The sequence below is a fragment of the Acomys minous genome, assembly GCF_964271855.1.
Source record: "Acomys minous genome assembly, chromosome: 1".
NCBI classification, from domain to species: Eukaryota; Metazoa; Chordata; class Mammalia; order Rodentia; family Muridae; genus Acomys; species Acomys minous.
In genome coordinates, this window is record NC_140483.1 from 6,673,143 (window position 1) to 6,694,836 (window position 21,694).

At 42.9% G+C, this 21,694-nt stretch overlaps 1 protein-coding gene across 1 annotated transcript in view; it reads right to left on the reverse strand.

Annotated features, from left to right (window-relative positions):
• USH2A (usherin) overlaps window positions 1-21,694 on the reverse strand; it is a 683,333-nt gene that overhangs the window by 127,474 nt on the left and 534,165 nt on the right. Inside the window, exons 53-55 of the mRNA XM_084773188.1 lie at window positions 15,194-15,391; window positions 14,367-14,521; window positions 11,286-11,484 (exon numbers count right to left, since the gene is read on the reverse strand). Of these exons, the coding sequence (XP_084629314.1) occupies window positions 11,286-11,484; window positions 14,367-14,521; window positions 15,194-15,391 (552 nt within the window). The remainder of the gene's footprint in view (window positions 1-11,285; window positions 11,485-14,366; window positions 14,522-15,193; window positions 15,392-21,694) is intronic.

A 21,694-nucleotide genomic window follows, 5' to 3' on the forward strand; every position in this document is an offset into this window, starting at 1 on the left:
TTACATAGCCCAGGGCAACCTGCCCAGAGATGGCCCCGCCCACAGACATCAGCCCTCTACTAACCGCCTCAACCAACAGTCGAGAAAAAGCTCCAGAGGCATGACCACAGGCCAATCTGATGGAGGCAAGTCCACCATCGAGAATCCCCCTCGTGGGTATGTCTAAGCTTGGGTCGAGATGCCAAAACCATGGTAAGGACCAAAGCCCTAAAACATGAGAAGACCAAACTCAGAATCTCCTAGAAGCAAATGCAGGGGGGACACTTGAGCCTGTTGGAGTGAGTGATGCTGCACTGGTTCTAACCTTAAAGCACCGGAAACAAAGCAATTATGAGCAGACTGAGCCTCGTGCCTCTTCAAACAGCTAAAAAAAAAAAAAAAAAAAAAAAAAAAAAAAAAAATCAACAATGTGAAGAGACAGCTTTGGAAAGAAAGAAATGCTTGCCAGCCTTTCATCTGACAAGAGCTCACTATCTAGAACATATGAGGAACTAAAAATTAACGACGAAAGCTTCTAATTATGCTGGGCAAATGATTTAGGTGGAAACAATTCCAGGGAAATATGAAGAGCCAACAGGAAAATGCTCAGCAATGTTATCCATTATGGAAACACAAATCAAACCTACAGTTAGACCATAACACTCTAGTCAGAATGGCTATTATAAAAGAAAATAGAAAACACTGGTGAGATGTAGAAACAAGTTAGGTGGTGGCAGCACATGCCCTTAATCCCAGCACTCAGGAGGCAGAGGCAGGAGGATCTCTGTGAGTTTAAGGCTAGCCCGGTCTACAGAGTGAATCTAGGACAGCAAAGGCTACTTACACAGAAACCCTGTTTGAAAAACTGAAGAGGGGAGAGAGAGAGAGAGAGAGAGAGAGAGAGAGAGAGAGAGAGAGAGAGAGAGAGAGAGAGAGAGAGAGAAGAAATGATGTTCGGTATGCACATAATTACTACAACTATAGAAAAAAACCCAGACTGATCAATCATATGACCCAGCCATCCTATTACTGGGCACACACACACACACACACACACACACACACACACACACACACACACACACACACACATACACACACACACACACGCACACACGCATGTACACATGCATGGAGAAGATAAATTCAGAATGTGGAAGAGCCATCTGTGCTTGGAATTTTTTGTAGTCTTTAAAGTGGTCAAGACATGGAATCAATTTACATGCTCACCAGTGAGTGAATGGATAAAGAAAACATGTTTACCTCATATAATGGAATGTTACTCAGCCATGAAGAAGAATAAAAGCCTGCTATTTGAATCCCAAATAGATGGAACTAGAAAACATGTTATGTGAAATAAGCTAGATACAGGAACACTGAATGTTCACTTCCATATATGTATATAAATAAAAAAAAGTTGCACTAAGTGTAAAATAATCATTATTTGAAGTCAGAATATAGTGGGAATGGATAAAAGAAAATGAATGTTATCAGTGCACACTATAGGCAAGGACTGAAATATTACACTAAGCACCATTACTATACAGATCATTACACATTAAAATAAAACCATAGTACAGATTAGCACTAAGACGTGGTAAACATAACAGTGGTCTTGTGATACTTGCTGTAGGCTTCTAAGACCTAAAGCAAAGTAATGAACCATTTGCAGACCAGAGTCCTCACGGTAAATGAAAGACTGATGAAGAGCCAGAAAAGGCTGGATGGAAGTCAGGGCCACAGGAGACGTCACAGAGAATGGTGGATGGCCTTGCGCTTGCAGTGTGGGTCTGCATAAAGGCTTGTATGAGTTGAATGGAGGAAACACACAGGTTTGTTTCCACTGCTGGTTGCCAGGATGCCACACAGCTTCACAGGGGCCGTTTCAGATCCTTGTTCAGAGAGAAGCTCTGATTTTCCTTGGAGGAGGCAGTCTTCTGTTCATCATCAGGATTTAAGCCTTGTTCTGTGTTGGCTCCACATGAGCTGAGAAGCAGACAGAAGAAATACCCAGGCACAGAGTTCCATACTGGGCACGTGTGCTGGCAGCTCAGAATTGAGTATATGACAGCAAGTAACAAAAAGTCAGATTACGGGCACTGACTCCTGTGTTAGCCGCTGGGATGTCCCTTCTCCCTCCATAGAGTTTCAGATGAGAGATGAGCTCAGAAATAAAGAAATACAGCAAGCTGAAATGTCTTTGGCAGCCTAGGATGAGCCACGCCTAAAGTCAGCAGGCAAAGTTCCATTTTCTGGAGCTACGAAATGTCCACCTGCCAAGAGCGCTTTCTTGAGAGACTGAAGCATACTAGTAGGTTTAAGATGACCAATTCTATTTATCCACGTACAGGGACATGTTATACATGAGACCACATATGTTACACATGGGTGACAAAGCAGATGCTATTCCTGCCTCCCGTGCACTTTGCCTCTAAGACAGACAGTTAGGAACTTATGAAAGAGATTTAACAATGTTGGTAATCTATTATGACCATCTATTATGATCATAAAGAATTTTGCCCTGAATATTCCCCACAATGGGGTTGTTATTCATATTTCATGGACAGCAAAGCTGAAAGCTCAAAGAACAGGGTGAAGGGGCTGGTCAGATCAGAGCCAGGCAAACCTGAACCCCATTTCTAAGTATGATGTTCTTGCATCATAGAAAGCCTACAGCTTGAGGACTTCGAGTCCACTGGTGATGGCCTTTCCCTCGGATGATTAAACACCAAGACAGAAGAATGGTAGAAAACACTGTAACAGCTCCTTTATACGCACTATTTTGGACAATAACTCTAATTGTATGCATTTTGGTTGCCCTTCAAATGAAAGAAATATGTTGAATGGATGGAGCTCAAACAGAAAAGAAGAATCAGAACTCAGTGTTGTTTCTGGAGTTTCTCTGCTTTTGATTGACCTCCACACCAGAAATAAACTCTGGAGGGATTGCAATTATAATCAAGGTGATTTGTTATGAAGGTACATGACTAGTGCCAGTGGAAGCTGGTGAAGGTGCGCACCGCCAAGCCTAATGACCCGGGTCTGATTGCTAGAACCATGGGTGAAAGGAGAGAGTTGTCTTTTATGGCTCATCCTCTGGTTTCCATGTGCACCTTAAGGCACATGTGTGGCCACATGTGTGCACACACACACATATAAATACATACAATAAAAATTATAGGTGACATAACTAAAGTATTAGTGTTTGTTAATCATTATCCTTTCTTTGGTTTCTATGGGTGTTATCAGATTCAGGGTGCAGTTGCATGACTGTCCCTGACTGTTCATTTCACAGATCGGGTCCTGACCACAGAGAGTGGAGGGAGCTGTACAGGATCACAGACATCAGGAAGTGCCGCAGCTTGAACGGCTGGACTGAGTACGGTAGATCAGAGCTGTGGAGTCAGGGACCCTAGTCCTATAAGAAGAGTGGTGATTTAGGCAGCTCAAAGCCCCGAGAAAGATCCAGTAAAAATAAAACACCCAAATGTTGCTTGTATTTTGGGTATTATCACAAGTCACGTGCAGAGACAAGGAGGACAGCGTGGCTGTTAGAAGCCCAGAGATTCCAATTAGACCACTTGGGTTCTGACAGTTACCAACCTATTAAGCAAGTTCAGAATTGAGGCATTTTTATCCTCCGGGCACCTCAGTTTCACACCTGAAGCTACAGCTCTGATTGGTTATCTGCCACGTATAGCTACAGACGAACTTAAAGAAGACACCATCTAAATGCATCATCCTTACTACGTTTTAGATCTTGTATTTGTTTTTGCACAATCGAGAGGGCTGTTTTAAACGGTCTGTAACGAAGCATAAGCTGCCACCAGGCATGGGTGATTTACATGTACCCAGCGACCTTTCCTATCAAAGACTCAGGAGAACTCAATAAAATCTACACATTTCAATAGGATTTGCTGTCATTTTAAGCGAGCCCCTATTGGTAGTCCTTAAACTGAGATATATATGTGAAATATTAGCAACAGGCAGTGAAAGGGCACACCAATTGAAAACTACTCATGAATTGATCAGGAGGAGAGGAGGGAAATAAAGAGATGTCTCAAAGGAGCCATTCTAACTGTAACTTAATCCCAAAGCCGAAGAGAAGAGGGAGAAAAGAAAACATCATTCAAGTACCCAATATTGAATGAGAAGAGTAGGAAACAGCACTGCAGAGCAGAGAAAGGCAAGAGCCGGGAGACAAAGCAGGCATTTAATAGCTCAGAATAGCAAAGAACAGGAGAGCGAATGAGTCTGTGAATTTCCCTACAGGGAATCATGTTGTCTTTGAAAGGAAAGGGGCATCGTATAACCAAACTCATTATAATCCCACATCCAACTAAAATTACGTTCCAGAGTAATGTGTGTCAAAAAGGGACTTAAAAAAAAGCTCACCGATGGTTCCTAAAAATATGATTTGGCAAAGAAAACCCATGTCGGTGTCAGTTACATTTCTGATGCTCTCTAGAGTGAACAGCTGGCTTCTGGTTCTTAATCCCCAGACACGCTGTCAGGAAAAGGCATTTTGTCCATTACGACTTCAGATAGGAAGCCACTCCAAAGCATGCAGCCAATGATGCTGTAATGCTATCTGCTCTTTTCCAAGGAGTTTCCAAATGTGTGGGGTGTCGTCCTAAAGGCTGAGAGAATGAGTTAGGAGGTGTTCCGGTGCAGAATGACTCCAGGTAACAACAATGTCAACAGATTTTAAAAAATCTTGGTTGGGCATGGTGCAACACACCTTTGATCCCAGTACTAAGTAGGTAGGAGTAGTCATGTGTCTGTGAGTTCTAGGCCAGTCTGGTCTACGTAACCAGTTTCTAGTCAGCCAGGGTTACACAGTGAGATCCTGTCTCAGAAACCAAAACCAAAACCAAAACCAAAAACTAAAAATGAAAATCAAATCAAATCAAATCAAACAAACAAACAAAAAACTTGAAGAAAGAATTTGGAAAAGTTCACACAGGTAATGTTTATTCTGATATAAACATTGTCTAGTGTGTACATTTGTTGGAAGATCACGGTAAGTATAGTTGGTTAAATTATGTTTTCATGGTACTGGGATTGAGCCCAGGGCTTCCAGCATGCTGCTTGTGGCTCTAAAACTCAGCAATAGGCCCAGCTCTTTGTTTACTTTATGTATTGAGACAAGGCCTCCCTCAAGTTTTGATATGTCCAGCTATTCAAACGCATGGATCACACAGAGAGTGAGGCTAGAGCCACTGAGGCAAAACATGATGGATTAGTGGCTGCGTAGGCATTGACTGGCCTACCTGGGATTTAGGGAGAAGTTTTGTATTCCTTAGAAATCTAGACAGTTCTTGACTATGGTTCTTTGGGCTTATTACTACAGCTACTAGAAGACTTAAAAGAAAGGAAATGAAAGGCTGATTTTATATTATCTATTTTTTTTCAACCAGGTACCAAATAAGTTTTCCTCAGCTTTGGGAAAATGGCAGTGGAATCAACCTTCCATGTTTATTACAGGCCCAACACTCACCAGTCGGTGCACAGTGCACAGGGGAAATGTAACCATGGCACGATACATGACTGCAGGGTCGGGGAGCTGCTGACAGCTCTGGGGACATAGTCACAGTCCTAGTTTTCTTTGGCTCTCGTCAATAAAAGAGGTTGCTGTCAGTCTGTGTCGCTAGCTATCAGGATGGTTGTGACATGTGGGCAGACCTGCTCAGAGCCCCACACTTCCAAGTTTGCCATTTTACTCACTTTTCTGTTCTCACTGCCTTGAAATTCTCAGTATTTTTTGAACAAGGAGACCTGAATTTTCACTTTGTAATGGGCTTTTTTTTTTTTTTTTTTTTTTTAGGTTGCATAACCTCTCCTGTCTTAGATGCAGATGTGTTTAATGGTGGGACCTTTATCTATAATCAAACCAGATATTAGCGTTTAGTTTTCTATGCAACATTTATTAATTCAAGAAACATAATTTGGGGGGGGGCTATGGATGTAGCTCTTAAGTACTTGCTTGGCATGGTGGGGCACTTCTGTAATCCCAGCACTGGGGAAGTGGGGCAGGAGGATCAGATGCCCAAGGTCACCCTCGGCTATGTAGCAATTTTGAGGCCAGCTTGGCCTACATACATGAGACCCTGTCTCAAAAATTAAAAAAAAAGGGAATATTTTTAATGTGTGAATTACTGTCAACACAGGAAAACCAGGAAAAACAGGCAACAGGAAGCTATTTTCTCTGTCCTTAAAAAAGATTACCTACTAGTTGGGGCATAAACAAACAAACAAAATGTTATTTATTTGATTTCTCCTCCTCCTCCCTGTTGCCCTGAATGTAGGGGTGGGTGTGTGCGCGCACGTGTGTGTGTGTGTGTGTGTGTGTGTGTGTGTGTGTGTGTGTGTGTGTACGTGTGTGTGTGTACGTGTATGCATGTATGTCCACAGCACATGGCTGGAGGTCAAAGGACAACCTCCGGTGTCAGTCTTCACCTTTTACCTTATTTGAGACAGGGTCTCTTGCTGTTCCCTGCTTTTCACACCAGTCTAGTTGGCCCTGAGTTTCCATGCATTCTCCTGTCCCCACGCCCCATCTTGTTGGAGGAATTGCAGAAGCCTGCTACCATGCCCAGGTTTATGTGCACTCAGGGGATTCAAACTTGGCTCCCTATACTTGTGAGGCAAGGATTTTACCATTGAGCCATCTCCCAGCCCAGTAAAATGTTGCAAATGGTAAAGATAGGATGTCACCTGTCACCACTCACTGCAGAATGCAGGCATCTAAATCCTTCACAGAGATTCTCCACACTTCCTCATATGGTGCTCAAACTACATTTCCTCTTTTTCAAAAGTGATACGTATAGTGTCTGCTTCAGCATCCTGTTTACAGTCAATGTAAACAGAATTGTTAGGGTTTCCATTAGCTAGCTCAAAAGGCTTTTGGTAACTTTGTAACAAATGGGAGGAGGCAGATTGACTCCTGTTCACTAGTTAATGGCCTTCTGACAGGAACGTAATGAGCAGTGCATTAGTAATTCATTTGGCAACAGTTTCCCCAGACTTCAGAGACACTCGGACTTTTATCAGACCTACTGCTGAAGGTGCAGCTCATACTTTCCCTCTTGCCACGGTCTCAGCCATGAGGTAATCCTCTGCCCTCTACTTTATTCCTAAGACACAGGCCAGCCATAAATGCCACTGCTGCCATCCAAATGCTGTGTGGAGGATGGCACAGTGGATGCATTTAGTCACAAATGATCTGGGAAGGTCTCTATTGACAATCTACCATGCACTGTTTGCATTAGTGAATATGAGCTGATGGGAGCTGCTATCTCCTGGGTCCCGTGGGGCTTGGTGTGGGGAGATAGCAGACAATGCTTCAGTTTACTTAAAGCATTGATAAAACCTCTAAATAATTAACTGAGGACTTCCTGTCTTCAATTACTTAATGCTTTAAAAAAAACATCTTGAGAGGATTATAAGCAATTTATGGGTTTCACGTGATGAGGGCCTTTGCCACTATTCCCACAAAGCATTTACGGGATCATGTTTCCGGGGCTTTGAGGTAATTAAAAGTAAGCATGGAGACAACAAGGCTATGGCAAGGTGCTGGCAGTCTCTCTTGCCATCCCCAGGACCAGGATACTTAAGGCTCCGGGAAAGCTAGTGCTTAAAGACTATCAGGGTTTGGAAATGAAGACAAACCTAAAAGTTTACTTCAGGCATCTCAGGTAGCCTTTCAACAAATATCCGAGACACTCGGGGAAGCAAATTCCATTATTTTTCTTCATTCTAATAATTTAGTACAACACCATCACGTCATAAACACTCTGCCCTGCACTGGTCAGTCAGCTGCCCCTGGACCTGGCATTCCCTGGCAGAGAATGCATACTACACCGTGGAGATGCTGGGTTTATAGCTGTTCCTGTCTAGCACTCCTGCTCCACAGCAACTGCATGTAGCAAGTGTTGAACTCCCTCCTTAGGGCTCTATTGCCCAAGTGAAATCTAAGACGGATGGATGGACCAAATGTCTCTGGAGAGACTATCACAGCAAGCCACAACTGGTCAAAATGCAGACAACACCTGACTGTGGCTGTGCAACCCACTGGCTACATAAGCCTTACACCCAATGCTAAGGAATATTGCCAAAGCGGACAGAAAGATTGTGAGAGCCAGATGACCAGGGTCTGCTGTGGGATAGGGTGAGAGTCCGCACCATACAACCCCAACAATATGGCCAGCTAAACAAGACCTGCACAATGAAATTGCCAGCTGACCACTCACTGACTTCTCACTAGCATGGGGAAATTGCACAAGGCTCCACCCTTAGAGGAAGAGCTGCAGGCAATTAATGGCTAGTGAGAGACTGAATCATTTTCCCTAGGGAGGACCCTCCCCAAGTGGTCAGCCCCAAACACATGCATATCTGACCAACAGTCAAGGAATTCAGTAGGTTGTATTAATATATACATATGTACACACATACATATGTGTAACAATAATAATTAAAGAAATATATTGGAGGCATTTGGGGGACACAGGAGGAGTTCGAGGGGGCAAAGAGTGAGGGATACATGATGTAAATACAGCACCCATGTAGGAAAATCTCAACAACTAATAAAAGAAATATTAAAAGTGACCTCTAAAGAATTATTTTCACTTTATGATTTTTGTAAAAGTTTAACTTACATAGGAAAACTTTAAAATATTGATTCTAACTCAAGGCCCTCTAGTGCCAATGTATGTGTATAAATTCCTCTTTGACATAAAAATAGCGATTAAGAATGACAACGGAAGGAAGAGTCAGCAGAGCACAGGATTTAAAGACAGACCTTTGCAGTTATTTTGTAACTAAGGAGGCCACGCATCCCGTGGGTTTGCATATTATAATTGAATTTGGTTTGCTGACATCTCAGAGCCGATCTCTGGTGCGAACCAGTACAGCTGGCACCAATTCACAGCCAGGCAACTGAAGAAGAGATTGGGCCTCAATTCTTCAGCTTTGTCTCCCGGTTTATTGGGAAACCAGCATGAACTGGTACATGGGTTTAGGCCCTAACCCCTGTCGTCTACACCAGCAGCCCTGGATCCTGTGCCGGCGGACCAACATCATCCTCTTGCTCCTCAGCCTTTCCTGCAACAAGAGCATCTCAGAGGCCACAAAGCTAATTCACTGGTTTGTTAATTGTTCTCCATGAGAAGTGTGTGTGTGTGTGTGTGTGTGTGTGTGTGTGTGTGTGTGTGTGTAGTTTGCCAGTGCCTGCGGTGTTTGTGGAGGTCAGAGGTCAATTTCAAGTTTCTTCCTTGATTGTTGTCCACTGATCCTGGTGCTGACTGATTTTGGCTATGTTAGCCGGTCAGTGAGCTCCAGGAATCCTCTGCCTGCACTGCCCACCTCCAACCATCTTAGGATCACAGATGTGGGCCACCTCAGCAGCTGGGTGTTTTCTTTTTAACATAAACACTTGCACAGCAGGCATTCATGTCACCTTCTCGAATCTTCTTTCCAGCCCTCACAACCTTATTCTGAAAAGTTTTATGTGTTATCAAGACAACAGCCATTGGGTATCAGTAGGCATGTATATGTGTATGTGTATGTATATGCATATGTACACACACATACACACACATACACACACACACACACACACACACACACACACACACACACACACACACACGTCCGCGTGCCATTATGATTCCCTTACAGATGGAGCTAATAAATGCTATGCACACTCTGGGGAATTTTCTTCATCTTTTAAGCATGGGTGCTATAAACTTCTCTCATTACAGGAATGTGGTAAGAAGCAAATGAGTCAGAGGGCAACTCTTCTTAAAGACTGTAAAGACAGAACTACAGGTGAGGTGCATCCCACAAAACAATACACGAAACTGTTACTTACTCCTGTTTCGCTTTGAGTGAAATAAGATCTAAGAAACCAGTTTGACCTCTCAACTGCCAGAAGTGACCCCTGTCCATGCAATCTCAAGGTCAGCTCATGATCTCCAGATGTGGAGTAAGATGTGCAGGTGTGCAAACACCTACTAAGTGTCTTCCTAGGACTCAGGGGGACCCCTTGAAAAAACACTGGTGATCCTATCAACCAATGCTTGCTTAGATGGCAGAAAAGCATGGAACTTACGAACAAAATTCGGTGGAGTTATGTTTCCACCTGTACAGCATACGTGTTGACTCCTGGAAAAGCAGGCATAGCTTTCTAGACATTTCTGTGCTTTTCTGTAAGTTGTGTTATCTGCCTGACTAATTCTCTTTGAAGGGACAGAGCCCAGTGGAAGGGGGGTCACTGCTTTGGGAAATCTTAGAGAGAAGTGGAGAAATATGACAGGACTTTGTAAAGTCCTGGTCTCTGGAGCTAAACTTCCAGGCGCGTTTGTAATGACCCAGTGAGTCCCAGGAACGAACTAAGGACTTGGCTTCCAAAAGCATTTCCTTTCTAACAAAACAGCTAAGACTCATCTGTGCCCTCTTAGGTTTGAGATGAGAATTGAATTCGTGCATGGCAGTGTTTAGACAGTGTTTGGGGTCTCTCTTAGCTTGTCTACCCCTCACATTCTCTCGCTCCTACTGGCTAAGGGTGAGTTTAGGTAGTAGCAGGCCAGGTCCCTGCTCCCCAGCAGCCTGCCTTTGCTAGTGAGGGAGGCAAAAGAAAAAAAAAAAGACAAAACCCAAGTATTAAATTACCAGGTAGTGTGAACCCCAAGAACAAGGCGATAAGAAAACACATTTTTCTCTTCAAATGAAATATTCAGGCTACACATGTTAATTATTATTATGATCACTCTGAGGGTTGAGCTAACATTCTGCACTATTGTAATAAGGATGACAATGTTATACATAATCGAAATAATACAATCACTATTAATTAACGGAAATAATAATGACAAGAAGTTCCAAGCAGGCAGCTGTCAGTGAGGGAGTACTAGACAGCCACTTTCTCTTGTCCGCCTCTACGTGGGTTTCTTCTACCTCCCAACCCATTCTTGGCTGTCCTAGCCCCATTATCTGTGACTACATCCTTGGGGAATGAAAATGCCTTGTACTGTTTGTTTAAAAAAAAATGGTACACGGACACAAGCCCCCTCTCCACACACTGAGTATCAAAGCCAAATATAAATTATTTCTGAAGTTCTCTGCTGCCGTGGCTTATCGCTGCCAGTGTGGGCTCCTCGATTAGCATGGATAAGTGGGACCTGACCATATGTCAAGAGAACATGTCCTTTCGAAGTGACCTCATACATCAAACACACACCCCTGGGAGGCTGCCCCCAATCCCACTGCAATGACAGCCTCCTCCAGTAGATTTCCCGTTTTGTCACCTGTGACCGTATGCTGCCTCCTGTCACTCGTGTCAGCATAGATGAGTCCTCTCCCATCCAGCCAGAGCTGGTACTCTTTAATGACATCTTTCGTTTTCTCAGGGACACTCCAGCTGAGGAGCAGTGTCTCCGAGCTCTGGGCTGTGATGTCTGGTGGCGAGACACTATCCAGGATTCCTCGGGTGGTAGCAGCGACTACCTGCGAGCAATGGAAATTAAACAGCAATTTATTGTCATTGTCCACGAGGAATCCTGATCAATGAAGGTGTCGCTTTTGTTTTAGAGCCTTGCTGTCTAGCGTGGCATATCATTAGCAAAGGCAGGGAGAAGCAGTTCCCCGGTTCATCCTTTGCCTCTCATCCTATTTAAACAATGAAATCTGACCTTGAATACATTATATAAGTTCGCCAACTACTATTTATCACAACAGGTCCGACAACAATTTTGAAGGCAGAGCGCGGCCCTCGGTTTAAACAAGTGCACCCCGCTTGGCAGGCTGTCCTCCTGGAGAACTCTCTTCCATATGGCCCATCAGTGTCTTTGCATTTTAACAGCCTGATTTTGTAAAGTTAAGCATCAGTAAATATGGAGCAAGAGCCATGTCTGAACTTGCTTGCACAGGGCGTGCTTTAGGCAGCGCAGTGGGCAGACTTCCCTGTATTCCTCCCGAGACGACTGCAGACTATCTGTGCCAATGTTCTAGAAAAAGGACCGAGTGAGAAGAAAAACCAGCCAGTTACTGAGTCAATGGTGTCAAAATGTGGTTTTGGATTAAAAAAAAATGTGCTGTTGGGGACATGCTTTTCCCACAGGACAAACCCAATTCCCGGTTTAACCAATTGTTCCGGCATCTGGTAGGCCCAGGCCCAGCCACACACAGAATAAAGAATTGTACAAGGAGCACTGAGACCATAACTTTTGACTGAAGCAACCTGCTTCTGTCTGCCATGGTGGCCATCTTGGTTACCATGCGGTGGGGGATGGGGGAGGGAGGAGGATGAGGGGGTGGGGGATGGGAGGGTGGGGGGATGGGGGGCTCTGCTGAACATAACTGCCCCAGTGTGTAGAGGCTGAGGAGGACTCAGTGTGTTATGTGGGTCTTGCAAATGCATGTAGACCTCTCTCTCTCTCAGGTTTGAAGAGCATTCAGCCATTCTGGTTGCCAGGGTGTCTCCAAAGCTGCTTCCCAGAAAGGAGGCTACTGTGAAGCAGCACTTGGTTAATTTTCCTCTTTAACTCTTTGCTGCCCATGGGCCTCCTCCCTTGAAGGGTTCTCTTTCCTCTCCATTCTGAGGCTGCCTTCCTCCCTCATTGCCACGCATTCTGCTTTTGTTTCTCTCCCATGCCTTTGGCGATCACCTAAGCCTACTGCTTTAACTTCTTACATAGATCTGCTTTAACTTCTCACATAGATCTGCCTAGCAAGACCATCTCCTGCGCTAACATCCAGCTAGACTTGTTTCCATTCAAAATGACAAAAGACAGCTGCTTCTACCACCCTGCTACCTGCCCTCTCCCTTGAAATAGTTCTGAGAAGTTTGAGGATAATCCTACTGTTTTAACATTTTGCTTCCAGGTTGGACCGACCTAAGCAACACCACCTACAAGTAACTGAAGCCACATACCTTTAAAAAATACAAAGAACGCTTTCCCTTCCTCTTCTCTTGGTGTCCAACCTTTTCACATTGTGGTACAGCACTGTCCTCTACCAAGTTTATGCCTCAGAACCACAGACTCAAATCAAAGCAACCCCAGGGGTGTTTATGGACGTGAGCTACAGGTTGGACACACCAGCATAGCATACCCAGGGCTGACATCAAGTTCTGTATATTCTTTCACCTGCATTCTGTTGTAAGTTGGCCATTATATTGTTGGTGGTGGTGTTTTTGTTTTGTTTTGTTTTTGAGATTGTATTTTGTAGCTGGCCTCAAGTTTACTGTACCTGAAAATGACCTTGAACTCTTTATTCTCCTGCTCTACCCCAGAATGTCAAGATTGCAGCACACACGTGGCTCATGCAGTGCTGGGACATAACCCAGAGCATTGTGCAAGCATTGTCAACTGAATCGCGTGCCCGGCCTTTCATCAGGTGCCTGAATCGGCCTTTACTATCCCTTAGCAAGGCTGCTAATGAAGAGGTGAGGTCAGGGTCACCCACTTCTGGTTTTGTTTGTTTGTTATTTAAGTGTGGGAAGATTTTACTGACACAATATTTGGGAGGAAGTTATCAACTGATGAGTAACCTTTGACATTTTATGGCTTTGTGTAATACTACTGTGCTATTTCACTTTCTGCCACTATGACAGAGCACCTGTGACCGAGAAGCACCTAAACAGTTTTCTATTTTTGCTTCAGTGTTCTGGAATCTGAGAAATGTAGGATTTGGCGGCTGCACACTGGACAGGGCACACTGTTGGAAAGTGGAGAGGCCCTTGGGTTTGTGAAACAGTAACAGAACATGAGAGGAGGGCTCAGAATGGCCTGCGACATGGCGGCTCCTCTGGTCCTGTGCAAGGGATGATGCACTCTTTTGCCTGAGAAAGGAGGGGACTTATTCCTGTGCCAGCATGGAGCCACCATGCCTAAGCACCTCACAGATGCCAGCGCTGCTCAGTGCTACCTCTCGGTTCCTTTCAAAAACTGGGATGGGCTTTCCCCCCCAAATGTCTTCCAGTGCCAGATGAACTCCATGTGCCGAGTATGTAAAGACGTGGCACTAATTTTAACGTTTACTGAGCATTAACTGTTTTCTTGCACTGACACCAACCCTCTTCACGAGACTGGCTCGGGGAACATCATGGCAAACCACGGCAAGTACCCAGAAGTAATGAATGGGAGAAGATGTGAGAGAGCCATTGGCTTAAGAGTTGCCTGCTCTTAATAAAAATACTGCTGTACGGTCAAGTCTCTGTGAGATGCTCCCCTTTGGGACGTAAGCATCAACACCAGTGACCGAGAAACACTCTCCTCAGTGATACTTTGAGGAAGACATGTGTTTTTTTGGCCTTGGAAAAATCATACCGAGGGATGTTAACAAGCCTCACCCTGGACCCTTCTCCCCACAGTTAGGCGAGTTCTCACCTGGGCACTGATGGCACACCCAGCAGCTGTGCAAGCTTTCAGCTGGGATGAACAGTCCTGGAGTGGCTGAATCCCCCGCGTGTCGGTGAAACTTAGTGCTGTTCCCCGAAAGCACTCCCTTCCGTCTCGGAGAGGAATATACTGAATAATAGGACCTGGAAGGGGAAAAAAATGCTGTAGGTGTTGCGCCACTTTAACTGTTTGCAAACAGCATGTGTGTCGCAGGACTTCCCCAATTGCATTTATTTAAATACATGCATATGTGCATGTGCGACTGTACACGCATGTGTGTGGGGTTCAGAGGACAACTTTAGGGGGCCATTTCTCTCCTTCTACCTTATAGGTCCCAGAGATCAAACTCAGACAGTCAGGCATGATGGAGCGTGCCTTCTAACCACTGACCTATCTCACCAGCCTTGCCACAGAAGTTGTAAAGAAATAGGATACTGCAGCATTGTAAAACACAACGCTCTTGCTGTTGTTGTTCAAGCAGTTCTCAGTTACAGCTACCAGAGGGGAGATGAATTCGGGAGGGAGTTATTTAAGTTCACCTCTGCTCACAATTAAAACGAGTTACTTTCAGGAATAGGACATTTTTGGCCTCAGCTATATTCTGCTTATTTGAAAGCAGCCCTGGCGTATATGATGACTTGGGAGTTTTGTTATTTACTTTGGCTTAAACAGATGAGCAATGAGCTGATGCGAGGGGTTTCCTTCTATCGCAAACGTTTCCCACCGAGGTGTTGCATGCCAATACAGAGTGCGCTCCTTCCCAGATTGTAGGGATTTACAAAACCGGCAATTCTGCCTTTGAAGTAGCCTCATACCATTTGGCTTCCTGGGCTCCTTCCAGCTTAAGAAAATAACATCTTCTTGGTTCCTTGTTCTGGCCCACCCAGGGGCCCTGACTCCTTGGGGCACGTCTTCTCTTGTGCTGACTCTAACAGACTGGCTGAATCCTCGCCCACAGCTGGTCCACGCGGAAACCCTGTATTCATACACGGTACTGGGCTCAAGTTCTGTGTCTACAGAGACAAAATAATCAGACCCCGAGGGCTTACTTTTTGAACCATCATTCACTTTTTATTCATCCCCCCCCCCCCGTGTATGTGTGTGTGTGTGTGTGTGTGTGTGTCTGTGTGCGCGCATGCGTGCGAGTGTGCATGCACGCACATGTGCTGGTGCCTGTAGATGTCAGAAGATGATACTGGATCCTTTGGACGTGGAGTTACAGGCAGTTGTGACCTGAGAGCATCCCTTATGGGCACTGGGAACTGAATTCTGGCCTTCCACAGGGGCAGTACAGACTCTTAACCTTTGAGTCATCTCTCTAACCCCTCAAAATCAATATCTCTAAGCATGGAAAATAAATGCTTCATGCTCTTACTCCTTTGTGTATAAGTAAAATCTTGACCTCTTTGTTTTATAATCATGAACAAAATTAAGTGTCTCCTGGGTGTGGAGATGGTCGTATCACAGCAAGGAAGAGAGAAATACGTGTAACGAAACACACGAGGGGCTGGAGTGAGGGCTCAGACTGTGAAGTGTTGTTGCTGTGGAGCGCATGGTAAAAGCTAGGAGCGGCAGTGCTGCAATCCCAGCACTGGGGGCAGGACAGAGATAGGCAGGTCACAGGACACTCAGCCAGTGAGGGAGCAGATCTCAAACATAAGATGAGAGTCAGAAGAACAGGTGAGTGACTCACATGCCAGCTGAACTGTCCCTTTCCCTAGACACCTTCTGCTGCCTCCTCCCTCCCACTCCACCCTCTGCCTGTGGCTGGGCCCCTAAACTCAGTTCCAGGTGCAGGACACAGGAGTCAGAATGGACAGAGTCCCTTGCTGCACCACAGGCTAAGAAGGTTGCCATAAATCAAATCCCCAGCCTGGTCAGAGATTTCCTTGTGGATCAGATCAAGCAGTCCACCTGAATTCCACAAAGACCAGAAGACAGAAGAGGAAACAGAAACCAAGGAATAAAATGCTCACCCAACAAAGACCATCTCCGACATCAGCACCTAGACCTGTAATCCTCCCAACCCCAGATGTCTGATGCCAGTGTAAGACACAGTCAACAACAGCCGGGCCAGTGTGGCACTGCCACAGCCCAGCAATTCCATAACAGCAAGACCTTAATTTCAGTGTATAAGAAGCACAAGAAAATGACAGTACAACCAACTTCATGAAGATGATAGAGGTCCTTAAAGAAGAAATGGGGAAAAAACTCCCTTTGAGAAATCAAGGAAAAGAAAACAAAAGTTGGATAAAATCAATAAATCCCTTAAAGAATGCTAAGAAACCTAAGAAAAAACAAACAGGTGAAGAAACTGTTCATGCCCTGAAAATGGATATTGAAGCAATAAAGAAAACACAAGCTGAGGTAATTCTGGAAATGGAAAATCTAGGTAAATAAACAGGAACTGCAGATGTAAGCTTCACAAACAGAATACAGAACATAGAAGAAAGTATTTCAGGCATTAAAAGTATGAAAGAAGAAATAGATTATTGGTCAAAGAAAATGTCAAAAAAAATTCCTAACACAAAATATCCAGAAAATCGAGGACATTATGAAAAGACAACACCTAAGAATAATAGGAATAGAAGAAGAAAAAACCCAGCTTAAGAACCCAGAAAATATATAACAAAACCAGAGAAGAAAAATTTCCTAATCTAAAGAGGGACATGCCTATAAAGGTACAAGAAGCTTACAGAACACCAAATGGGATGGACCAGAAAAGAAATTATATAATTATCAAACACTAAACATACAGAACAAATAAAGAATATTAAAATCTACAAGGGAAAATGGCCAAGTAACATATAAAGGCAGACCTAAATAGAATTACACCTGACTTCTCAACAAAGACTGTAAAAGGCTGAAAGGCCTGGACAGATAGATGTCTTCCAGACTCTTGGAGATAATGGATTCCAGCCAAGATCACTATAGATAGCAAAACTTTCAATCACCATAGATAGAGAAAACAAAATATTTCATGACCAAGTCATATTTAAACAACATCTACCCATAATTCCAGTCCTATAGAAAGTATTAGAAAAAACCCTCCAATCAAAGAGGCTAACTATACCCATGAAAACACAGGCAATAAATAATCTCACACAAGCAAAACACGCGCGCGCGCACACACACACACACACACACACACACCAACCACTACCACCAACTGCTACTACTACAAAATAAAATTAACAACCATTGGTCATAAATATCTCTCAATATCAGTGGACTCAATTATCCAATAAAAAGACTGAGGCTAACAGAGTGGCTAAGAAAACAGGATCCATCCTTTTGCTGCATACAAGAAACACACCTGAACATTAAAGATAGATATTACCTCAGATTAAGGGGTTAGAAAAAGATTTTTCAGGCAAAAGGATTCAAGAAGCAAGTTGGTGTGCTAGTCTAATATCTACCAAAATAGATTTCAGACCAAAATTAATCAAAAGAGATGGAGAAAGACATTTTATACTCATCAAAGAAAAATTCCAGATGACAATTAAATTCTTGATGCCAACACCCTAAATACAAGGGCATACATATTTGTGAAAAATAAAATTACCAAAACTTAAATCACACATCAAACCTCACACATTAATAGTAGGAGACTTCCACATTCCACTGTCATCAATGGACAGGTCATCCAGACAAAAACTATACAGAGAAATGATGGAGATAAAAGATGTTATGAATCAAATGACTGTAACAGATTTTTTTTAGAACATTTTACCCAAATACATTAAAATACATACCTTCTTCTTAGCACCTCGTGGAACATTCTAAAAAGTTGGCCACATACTTGGCCACAAAGCAAGTCTCAACAGATATAAAAGACTGAAATAACTCCCAGTATCTTGTCAGACCGCCATGGTTTAAAGCTGACTTCAACAACAACAGAAACAACAGAAAGTCTACAAAATCATAAAAACCTAACAATCTCTACGAATGACCACTGAGTCAAGGAAGAAATAAAGAAATTATAGACTTCCTCGAATTCAATGAAAACGAATGCACAACACACTCAAACTTATGGGACACAATGAAAGTGATGCTAAGAGAAAAGCTCATAGCACTAAGTGCCTTCATAAGGAAATTAGCGAGAACTCATGCTAGAGGCTTAACAGCACACCTGAAAGCTCTAGAAGAAGATGAAGAAGAAGGAGGAGGAGGAGGAGGAGAAGGAGAAGGAGAAGGAGGAGGAGGAGGAAGAGGAGGGGAAGAAGAAGAAGAAGAAGAAGAAGAAGAAGAAGAAGAAGAAGAAGAAGAAGAAGAGAAGAAGAAGCAGCAGCAAACATACCCAAGAGGAGTAGAAAGCAGGAAATAATCAAGCTCAGGGCTGAAATTAATAAATTAGAAACAAAGAGAACATTTCAAAGAGTTAATGAAACAAAAAGTTGGTTTCTTTTAGAAAAATCAACAAGATAGATAAACCCTTATTCTAAGTAACTAAAAGGCAGAGGGAGAGTATCCAAATTAACAAAATCAGAAACAAAGGGGAGGATATAAAAATAGACATGGAGGAAGTCCAAAGAATCATTAGGTTATACCTTAAACACCTGCACTCTATAAAATTGGAAAATCTAAAAGAAATGAACAATTTCCTAGATAGATACCACTTTTAAAAAGTTAAATCAAGATCAGATAAACAATTTAAATTATTGAAGACCAGCTTCGACATTCCAGGGGGCAAACTGAGTCAGGGCATAGATGGCTGGCTGGCTGGCTGACTTTCTCTGAGGGTAACTTTCCAGACTGGAACTGATTGTTACCGAGAATGGCAAGCTGAGGGGCCAGAATTAAATTGCTGGTGGCAGGCCAGCTGTGGTAGTTTCCTGGCAGGGCCTTACACCTATCATGGCAAATGGGGGCTAGAAATGTCGGCTCTTAGTGGGGGCTTCCACGTGGTGGCAAGCATCTAGAAAGGAAAAATAGGAGTGAAAAAGACCACACACACACACACACACACACACACACACACACACACACACACACACTTGATGATGAAGTAAAACAGACTCCACCAGATAGGTTCCAATGAAATTTTTCTTTGTGGATGGAAAAAGATTCTAACCCCTTCAGCTACTGTACACATCTATACAAATGTACAATTGGTGGACAGAACAAACTCCAAAGAGAGAGTTCAAGCACAGCCTTACAGACATGCATATATACATCTTTGTGGATGGAAAAAGATTACAACCTCTTCATCTATGTTACACACACACATACACACACACACACACACACACACACACACACACACACACACACACACACACATTTGGTGGATGGAACAAACTCCAAAGAGTGAGTTTCAACAACATTATTTTTTCTCCTACAGCTTATACAGCTCAGCAAGATCTTTCAAGCAGTACAAAAATCACAATGTGGTTACATTCTCTTTTTTCTGTAAGTGAATGCTTATAATGAGTATACGTAAGAAAAACATGTTCCCCAATACCCTCACATGATCAAATGTTTTATGTATTACGGATGAGAAACAAATATAAAAATGTAAAATATAAAAATCAAATTATTCTCAAGAACCCATATACACATTTCATGGGCTCTAGAGCTCTTTTGCTTTTCTTTCTGCACCTATAACCCCTAAGGAAGTAGAGGTAGTCATTAGACATCTACCAACCAAAAAGAGCCAAGGGTCAGATGGTTTCAGTGCAGAATTATACCAAACTTTTAAAGAAGATTTAATACCAATACTCCCCAAATTGTTCCAAAAGATTGAAATAGAAGCAACATTGTCAAATTCACTCTATGAGGACACAGACATCCTGACACCCAAACCACAAAAAGATTCAATAAAGAAAGAATTACAGACCAATTCCCCTCATGAACATTGTTGCAAAAAAATATTCAATAAACTACTTGCAAACTGAACACAAAAACCATATAAAAAATAATTTACCATGATCATGTAGGCTTCATCCCAGGGATGGAGCGATGGCTCAACATATAAAAATCTGTCAATGTAATTCACCATATAAGCAAACTGAAAGAAGAAAACCACATGATCATCTCATTAGATGTTGAAAAAGTCTATAACAAAATCCAACATTCCTTCATGATAAAAGTCTTGGAGAGATCAGGGATACAGGCCCACAACTAAACATAATAAAGGGTATATACAGGAAGCCAATAGCCAACATCAAATTAAATGGGGAGAAATTCAAAGAATTCCACTAAAATCAGTGACTAGACAATGCTGCTCTCTTTTTCATATCTACTCAATATAGTACTTGAAGTTCTAGCTAGAGCAGTAATACAACTAAAGGAGATCAAGGGATCCACATTAGAAAGGAACAAGTCAAAGTATTGCTATTTGCAGATGATATACATAAGCACCCCGCTAATTTACCAGGTAACTCCTATAGCTGACAAACTCCTCTAGCTAAGAGGCTGCATACAGAATTAACTAAAAAACAAAACAACAACAACAACAAAAACCTAACTCTCCTATATACAAATGACAAATGGCTGAGGAAGAAGTCAGGGAAATATCCTTCACAATATCCACAAATAATATAAAATATTTAGGGGTAACTCTAACCAAGCAAGTGAAAGGCCTGTATAATAAGAACTTCAAGTCTCTGAAAAAGAAATTAAAGAAGGTATCAGAAGGAAAGATGTCTCATGTTCATGGATTGGTAGGATTAACATAGGAAAAAATGGTCATCCTACCAAAAGCAATCTACAGAGTCAATGCAATTCCCATCAAAATTCCAACACAATTCTTTATAGACATTAAAAGAGCAATCTTCAACTTCCTATGGGAAAACAAAAACCCAGGATGGCTAAAACAATCCTGTACAGTGAAAGAGCTTCTGGAGGCATTACCATGTCTGATCTCAAGCTGTACTACAGAGCTGTAGTAATACAAACTGCATTGTATTGGCATAAAAATGGAAAGGCTAGTTGATGGAATCCAACTGAAGACCCAGACATAAATCCACATACACATAAACATCTGATTTTGATAAAGAAGCCAGAGATATTCAGTGGAAAAAAGAAAGTATCTTCAACAAATGCTGCTGGTCTTACTAAGTGTTGGTGTGAAGAACACAAATAGACCCACACTTACTACCCTGCAAAAACTCAAGTCCACATGCATCAGAGACCTCAACATAAAGCTTGATACACTGAGCTCGACAGAAGAGAAAACAGGGAATATCCTTGAATGCATTGGCACAGGAGACAACTTTCTGAACACCAACAGCAAAGCACTCAGATCAACAGTTAATAGATGGCCCGCCTGAAACTGAAAAGCTTCTGTAAAGCGAAGGGCACTGTCTATAGTA